This window comes from Anoplophora glabripennis, unplaced genomic scaffold (assembly GCF_000390285.2).
Source record: "Anoplophora glabripennis isolate ALB-LARVAE unplaced genomic scaffold, Agla_2.0 scaffold11, whole genome shotgun sequence".
NCBI classification, from domain to species: Eukaryota; Metazoa; Arthropoda; class Insecta; order Coleoptera; family Cerambycidae; genus Anoplophora; species Anoplophora glabripennis.
Genome location: NW_019416496.1, coordinates 751,746 through 761,190, shown reverse-complemented (window position 1 = coordinate 761,190; position 9,445 = coordinate 751,746). Strand labels below are relative to the sequence as shown.

The following is a 9,445-nucleotide window of genomic DNA, read 5'->3' as shown; positions in this document are numbered from 1 at the left end:
TTACCTTTGATACAATAAAAAAATAAAGTTGATAATTAAAGGAAGTTTAAAGATAAATAATTATCGGACTGTTGAAAGACCAATAATTATTAACGATAGGCATTTGAAAATACGCTAAAATTAAAAAAAAATCATCAAAATCGGACCTCTAGAAGGTGAGATATTAAAAATTTTTAAGCGCATCGCGGTTTTGAACTCGCCGATTCAATTTCGAGCAGGCCGAAGCGGCCGCGCTCTCTGCTTTCTCCACCACCACCACCCGTACGATTTTCTTGAATTTCTCGGTTGCATAAATAACTTTAAACACGTTTTAAAGTAGGTTGCCAATAAAGAAAAGTATTGCAAAATTAGACCTGGTAAGTACTCGGAATACCAAAGGTATTTTTCGAAAAATTAGCCCGGATGTCCCAGTACATTTAGTATAAATGACGGTTAACTTTGATCGGCTATAACTACGTAACTAATTGACCAATCGATCTGTTTTTTTTTTAAAGAAGCGTCTTTCCAATAACTTTCAAAACCTGCTTTAAAAATTTGATTTAATTGAATATTCACAAAGTTATTCTAATTGTTTATAAGTACAACAATTCGACCAATGTTTAAACAATGCCAGAGCTTTTTTAAATATGATTAAATTTTAAAGTATCTAAGGGCCTTGGTTTTTGCTGTGTAAAATTTTTAAAATTTGCAATTTTTTTTTCAAAATCTGGTTTATACAAAATCTATCGAACCGATTTTGATGAAATTTGGTGTGATGATTCTACATAACATGAAATATGAAGGTCCTATACCCAATTTAAAGACCCCAAAAAAATTCCCTAAAAAGTAATGTTTTTAACCCCATTTTTGGCGATTTTTTCGATTTTTACAATAATCATGATTTATTCGATTTGTAACTAGCCATATTTTCTAAAAAAATTAATTACAAACATTTTTTTCCTCTTCCATTTTCGCCTAAAATCGACTCTAGAAAAGATACATAATTACATAGGAAGAAAAATATGACATTGTTCGAATTTTGTTAACATATTGTGCCGCCAAAAGTTAAGCCCACGTTTTTTTTTATGCGCAAAGAAAAATTTTCATTTCTAGTGATATTTGAAAGCCAAAAAGCCAAAAATCTCCGTGGATATACGATTCACCCAAACCAAACAGATACCGCCTAGTCTATAAGGATTTTTGAGTTTATCTACAATGAATCTTTGTGACCTAAACAGAAAGATGTTTTTTTCAGACGCTGAAGCTTTTAAAAAAAATAAAAAGTAATTTAAGCTTATGTTTTATTTGTTACATTCAATTCAACAACATAAAACACCACGAATTATTGACATATTTCGCATTCCAATGCAAAACTACAAAAAATTAGGTTGCAACCGAACTTTATAAAAGTACGCATCAGAGATCGCTGTAATCGAGCTGTCATATATTGCAAATTACGGGCAAACGAAATATTTCCGTAATTAATTTATATTGCATACTATCATTCATTTGACAAACATATTGACACCGGTTAAACAAATCCTGCATTTCCCTCACATATTTGTAAATGATTTGTGCTCAAGCGTATGGTTGTACTCTACTGTACTCTATGAGACTGTCTACAAGCGCTCAATATAGTCTAGCCAATTAGAAAATTGAACGTAATGACGTTGAAAGCTGTTTTTGAGAACCTATTTCATTAGTTAGTTACAAAAAACCTTCAATTAAACCGAGTTACTGAAAAGAAATAGTATTTTTTTAACTGCCACAGGTACTTTGAACACATATAAGTAAAATAACATTTCTATAAGCAGGATCATATTCGATGCAAAGTAATAAATCATTGGCTGTTAAGGGATCCAGTGTAGTACGGTTTTAAGGGGTTTAGAAATTGAATAATTTCTTTATGCATTATGGATTAACAATTGAAGGACTAAATGAAAACAAAGACATCTCCCTTTTTTCTCATAAACTATATATTGTAAATGTAATTTATTATAAATCCAATTTGTTTTTTAAATTCTACGTATGTAGGTACATACTACATTTCACCTCTGTACGCGCTACTGTTTACTGGTTTTTGGAGGCGGTCTCTGATTTACGACCAAGCTCGTCAGGTTAGTATTTGACGTATAACCGATGATATCACTGATGACGACCCCATTTTCCTTCGATAAAAGACCGACAATTTTTTGCTTTACTTTGCATCGAATACAATCCTACTATATACATGTATACTTTCATTTGTATAAAGGGAAAGGCATCTATGTAAAAAAAAATTTAAAATTTTTGCCTTGCATTATTCTTGTTATTTCACCGAGAGTGGTACTCGCAAAAATTTCTCAAGATTTCAAAACTAGAATCTTCAAGTTCCAAGAAGCTTCTTTTGTTCTCGATATGACCATTATTCTAGTTGAAGGTTGTGGTATATTTAATACACTTGCCTGAATAGGCAACCTGTATTAAAATATGAGTAGTATTTGATCTACTATTTTTATCAATCTATTCATACGAAAAAAAAAAACTGAAATTAGTGACTACAGAGTTAAAGTAGCATTAACTTCCACGGATTTTTATCTCGCCCACTAGAATTTCACGGTACAAACGAGCAAAAACAAACATCCGAGTCTCTGCAGATAACATCCCCGGGACGTACTTACACCAACTTTTTTCCTTTGAATACCCTCCCTATTTCGTACAAATGAGACATACGTTTAAAATTTCCATCATTACCGAAAATATATTTTAAACTTTCTCATACCTAATTATCGAAAAAAGTTGAGTTAATGTTTTAGCATAACTCTCAAAGAAACATGAGCAGAAATCTCGTACGGTTATTATAATGAAGTGCTCCATCTCCGGCGAAATATACTACGTTTTACATCGGTGATGAAAGTCGCAAGAAGAAATCTATTTAAAATTGGATACTAACTACACAACTATTGGCAACACAATTACTTATGGTATTTAAAGAAAAAAAGTTCCTATAAACCAGTGACCGGAAAGGCTTAAATTTCGAGATACAGGGTGCTGAAAATTTAAAAAAATATATTAATATTTGAATAGGAACAGTCAATGTTAGGTTCTTCAAATTTGGCAGTTATTGTATGTTGGTACAGCTGTATTTTTAGTGTACAGTCAATTTTTATCTGCCGCATTTTATGACGAAAACGTCGACTAACTACGCCACTGGCGGCAGATAAAAATTGATTTTATACTAAAAATGCAGCGTACAATAACTGCCAAATTTTAAGAACTTAACATTGTTCCAAATTCATTTCACATATTAATGTTTTTTTTTTTAAATTTTCAACGGCCTGTATCTCGGAGTATAAGCGTTTCCGGGCACGTGTTTATAGGAACTTTTTTTTGGTTTCATTTCAATACAGTTTTTCTTTTCTATCGTTGCGGCAGCTAGGCTGCGAACCACATAAACAAGTGCATTAAAAGTGTATAAAACCCATTCCGAAACGAAACTGCATTTGGAAAGCGTTAAATGAAAAATAATATAGGTTTTGTGATATCAACTAACAATGTTGCGTTATGGTCGAACGTATTAGGACTTGGTTCTATCACAATAATGAAAATACTTCTTAAAACCGAGTTACCTATACGGAATATATTTTCCACGATTAGCAAAATTAAAAGTGTATTGTCCCGTGTGGCTTTCCTATAAGGTACACATCATTTTTACGTTGATTTTTCAAAAATCGTTCTAGTTCACGTGTTGTCCACAATGTTATGAATGTTTTGTGTAAAAAAATTTCAAGTACCTGTACCTAACTGCAAAAACTAAAAATATCATAAACTTTTTTCTCATTTTGTTCGTTTTGAGACGCAGTTTTATAAAAGATATATAAAAATAATTTTAAATTTTCTGTTTTTTTTATTTTTATATCAAAGAAGTGCTTTTTGAAGAGTGGCGATATTTTTTTCTTCGAAAAATTATCAAAAATATCCTCTTTCAATATGCAAATTTATGAAAAATATGGTATTTTTAGTAATGAGTCATGAGAACTGTTCGAAGAAAAAAATTACTGCACTCTTTCAAAAAGCCCTTTTTTGATTTACAAATTAAAATAACCCAAAAATCTAAAAATAGATTCTTTTTATTTATATTTTATTTTTTAAATAAAACTGCATCTCAAAATGAACAAAATGAAAAAAGAGTTTCCGATATCTTTAGTATTCGCCAAATTACAGGAAATTTGAAAATTTTTTACCAAAAATATTCAAATGCTCACGACTTCTTGAAAGGTTGAAATAAAAATTTGAAAAAAAAATCATGAAAGCTGTTCTACATGAGTACTAAATAATGTCAAAAAAAAATCAGAAAAAAATGTCGGGTCATGACCTTAGTGATGTGGCATGAAATGCCCCAAATACAGACGGGTTTTTTAAAATTAAATTCAAATTACTTACTCACTTACTAAGAAAGTTGAAACAGTGACCCAAAAATGCCTTTTAGGCAATGAATAGAACATTAAATCAGTGATTTTGTAACAAAAATACTAGTAGCAAACGGACTGTGCCATCATGTAAAAGACAGTGTAAATATACAAGGTGATTCACAACATACCCAAAAAAATTTGGGAATAGATGCGGAATGAGAAATGGAGTCAATATCGTAAAAAAAAATTTGTAAAATCCTAATAGTTTCCGTGGAAAAAATTATTAATTATAGTACTTTCAACCATTACATAGCTGGACAACTGTAGTCTCTAGCGTCATTCGAAATATGCGTGGAAAGCCACGGCCTCAGCGACTCCGAATACTAAAATCCGATGTTACAATCGTAGTTGCGTTAGTGTTTACAATCGTTTTTTTAGTACTTAGTGTCAAAAATGGCTAGCGTGTGTAGCAACTCGGGGTTGATTCTTATTGAAAATTGTGTCTACGTCAAAGAAGATGCATAGAATGTTAAAAATCAATGAATAAAATACTGATGTCCTCGCTGATAGACATTTTAACTGAAATAGTACAAATAAATTTTTCTATCGCATACGCTCTGACAAAAACCAATTTTTTACACTGGAAATTACGTAAAAAAACTGTCACTTCTGACACGAACGCAGACAAAAGATATAATTTAACAACAATTCAGTTCATAGAACTATCCCTCCCCGCGTACGGCATACCAGCTGCCCCGGAAATTTCTATTGTGCTGCTCTCTATGCGCCCCTATCTGTTGGGCGTATCAATTTGACGCAATTTCAGCAGTCGCAGATTAACGGCGACACGTCGAACGCTTTCAAATTCGCTGAATAGTAGTTCACTTTTACATCACCGTTTGGCTAAAAGCGGAATGTTGCGGAATTGTCGCTAAAATTGACCATCCGCTCCATCGGCGATGGTGGGTGGGAAATATTTATAATAATCTGCGGGAGAATATGCCACAAAAATTTATTCGTGCAATATCTGACTACGAGACAGAGGTAACAATAATAAACATTGTCGTTCGAAATTCATCCATGTTTCGAAAATAATTCGATAACCTTCATCTACGGGAACAATAGACAAATAACCTGAACGTTACGCTTGTCGCTAAAAGCCATCAGCCATACCAGACGATGCTGACACCGCATGCGCAGCAAGGCGCCAATATTTTTACGCACCTTTCGAATTCTGACAAAATTTCACAGGCCGCCTCCGTATGAATACGACCCCTATTCAAACTCTTACTGTCACAGAAAATAATATTTATATTTACAATACAGGGTGAGTAAAGTTTAACGCAGTACTTATGTTTCATAGAAAGAAAATTAATTACGGATCACCCTGTATACCGACATACCGAAGTTTTGTGGGGCTGTAGGCGGGATCCCGGACCTAGGCGTATTTGATCCGGTGGCAGCATACGCGCACACACACACACACAGACGGACGGACGCACGCAGAGAGGAAGACCGGAAGCGGGTCCGATCTGCCCTCGCGCCCCCAGGGGGGAGGGGCGAAAGCGTGACCCGATATAAATCAAAAGACTCACCGATGAACACGAATATCTGGTGATGGGAGTAGCGCAGCAGCATGGACACAGAGACGGTCTGAAACACATAAAACCATGGATAAAGGTAATAGACCAGGGCTGATCTGTTTTGAGGTGGATGTGGGAGGGGGCAAGCAAATTTTTTCTGGATTACCTTCAGTACTACTCACATAATAAAAGTGTAGATCCCTAGGTCTGGGTGAGGTCCGGAACATTTTCAAAAAATGCAAATATGTTTAAAAAAATTTAAAAAATTCCTATTTTATCCGAGTTTTTTTCCTTATATCTTGGAATGTATGCATTTTGGAAGAATATTGAAAAGGAAAAAAGTTTTAGAATTGAATTTCGCACAGTATACTGTAAGTTAAAAATGTTTAATTTATTACCGATGTTGCAAAATGGCAATAATTGATGAAAAAAAGGCAAAATAATCAAGTTTTTTGGATAATTTTTAAAAAATACTTTAATTGCTAATTTTGATTAAAAAAAACTTTAGAGTATAATAAAACATCACATGAAATTTCATTAAAATCGGTTCTATAGTTTTCACAAAATAATTTTTTGAAAATAATTTTGGAAAAAATTTTTCGAATTTTGAATTTTGAAAAACTGAAATCAGTTGATTAGGTTAGCCACAGTAAATTTTTAAAGTTAACACTTTTTTTATTTTTAAACAAATTACATTTATCAATTTGCAATTTAGTTTTTTTTTATTATAATTTTAAAGTACTACTTTTTTTCTTAATTTTATTANGACAATTTCGACCATTTTTGAGCTCTTGCGCATAAACAAATTATCGGAATTTAATCGGACTTGTCTTATTTTACAGATTTATTTAATACCTACCTTTTTTGTATAAACCTTTTTTACTCTATGAATAACAGTTTTTTTACGCCAGTCGAATAACTACTTTTTCATAATTTTGACCATTGTTTTAACAAAGTTTCCCAACTAGTCTCGAGTTGATTTTTTGATATTTTGTTTATAACACGTTTCTGAACAATATTCCGCAGAAAAACTTCTAATAGTATTTTTTTCCCGAAAAAAAGCTATAATGATTGGCCTACTTAGTAGATTTTCGCATATTAAGAAACTGAGAAACTTAAAAATTTCAACATGTGATATCTCAACGAAAAAAAAAGATATTTGAGCAAAGTCAACGGCATTCGAAAGGACTTGTACTTTTAAATTATATATTTTAAAAAAGAATAGATGGGATTACTACATAACCTCAAATATGACGAAAAACAGTGTATTTTGCACTTTTAGGTTAGGATATCTCAAAAACCTGACGTGATAGAGCAATTCTTCTGCCAGATTCGGATTCAACGCACCTAAATCCTTCGGAAATATATATTCCAGTTTCTGCTTCCAAAAAAAAAAGTTAAATTTTGTTGGTCTATGTTATACACAAATTATTATAATTTTTAACCTTTAGCAGAAAACTTTTTTAGGGACGCCCATGAAGCTCATTAAATTTTATTGCTACGCGTTTTTATACATGTTCAACTGACTTCGGAAAGACTATCCTAGTAATTTTTTCCGTTACGGCCCTGGCGGACCGCGTCGGGAAATAAGAGGATGTGCTCGGATACATGACGTATCTGCGGATATGGCAGATACGTTTTTCTTACGTAAAGCCGACCGCAGGTTCGGTCAACATGAGCAGTTGTTTGCCGGTCTGCGGCCGAGGCCCCGGGGCCGCCCGCCCCAGAGAGTTCGCCCCCCGTCACCCCCTCCCCATCTACCGTATTAACTCCGGCCAGAAATATAAGAAACCGCCCGGATGGCGTGATGGTAGCCGATCTCGATTTTCGTCCGGCATCAAACGGTACGCCTACTGCGCCGACCTTTTGTTTTTCTTTAGGATTTTCCACGCTACGGCGTACCGACGGTGTCGCTGTCGGTTTCATGGTGGAGTTGCTCGATGAGGAGTTTTCTGGAGATGGCCAACCGAAGTAGACCGACCTAAAACCTCAAAAGCTCGTATGTGTTTGCTCACCGTAAAGTTGAAATCTGTTGGGTCGTAAGAAGTACAAAATTTGTTTTTCTTTTCGTAATTCTTCGTAAACGATTACTAAAAAAAATTGAAATAACTCACAGAGGTAATATTTCTAATAGCAGAGGTGTGGACACAGATAGTTTGGTAGTTTCAAAGAGTCCATATTTGGGTGAATCGTATATCCACGGAGATTTTTGGCTTTTTGGCTTTCAAATATCAATAGAAATGAAAATTTTTCTTTGCGCATAAAAAAACGTGGGCTTAACTTTTGGCGACACAATATGTTACAAAAATTCGAAAAATGTCATATTCTTCTTCCTATTTAATTATGTATCTTTTCAAGAGTTGATTTTAGGCGAAAATGGAAGAGGAAAAAAATGTTTGTAATTAAATTTTTTACAAAATATGACTAGTTACAAATCGAATGAATCATGATTATTATTGTAAAAATCGAAAAAATCGCCAAATATGGGGTTAAGAAACATTACTTTTTGGAAAATTTTTTTCGGGTCTTTAAATTGGTTATAGGACCTTCATACTTGGCTCAAGAAAAATTCATGCTATGTAGAATTATCGCACCAAATTTCATCAAAATCGGTTCGATAGATTTTACATAATAATTTTACATTCCAGATTTTGAAAAAAATTTGCAAATTTTCAAAATTTTGCACAACAAAAACCAAGGCCCTTAGATACTTTACAAATTTAATCACATATAGAAGGGCTCTCAAGCTTTCAAACGCTTTTTGAAAAATTCGAATCCCTCAATTAGGAGAGCTCTGGCGCTTGTTTAAACATTGGTCGAATTTTTGCTCTTATAAACAATTAAAATAACTGAATATTCAATCAAATCAAATTTTTAAAGCAGGTTTTAAAAGTTCTTGGAAAGACGCTTCTTTTGAAAAAAAAAACAGATCGATTAGTCAATTGATTACGTAGTTATAGACGATCAAAGTTCACCGTCATTTACAATAAATGTAAATCCTTAATACATATTTTTATACATATAAATAAACATAATATACATTCAAAAAATTAAAACAATTAAGCAATTAAGTATGAATGAAGTATTATTGATATGAATGAAGTATTATTGATTTTTTATAATTAATTTATTAATTTAATCATCATTTCTTTTGTGATTAAAGTATAATTCAAATATTATTTATTGTTTAAAATATAAGCAAATGAGAAATTAACTCATTACATATATTACTAATTTTCGACATATTTTGAAAATAATTGTTGTTTAAACAATTTTAGAATATTGAAATAAATTTGTTTTTGATCTTTGATAAACAGTATATAAGTTTATGCACTTACCTTTGATACAATAAAAAAAATAAAGTTGATAATTAAAGGAAGTTTAAAGATAAATAATTATCGGACTGTTGAAAGACCAATAATTATTAACGATAGGCATTTGAAAATACGCTAATTGTTTTTTTTTAATCGCGAGACATCGATTTAAAAAAAA

The 9,445-nt window shown here is 32.5% G+C and overlaps 1 protein-coding gene across 1 annotated transcript in view; it reads right to left on the bottom strand.

Moving 5' to 3' along the window:
* Positions 1-9,445, bottom strand: part of LOC108907752 (membralin) — a 189,087-nt gene that overhangs the window by 148,276 nt on the left and 31,366 nt on the right. Inside the window, exon 6 of the mRNA XM_023454736.1 lies at positions 5,966-6,023. Coding sequence (XP_023310504.1) covers positions 5,966-6,023 — 58 coding nt within the window. The remainder of the gene's footprint in view (positions 1-5,965; positions 6,024-9,445) is intronic.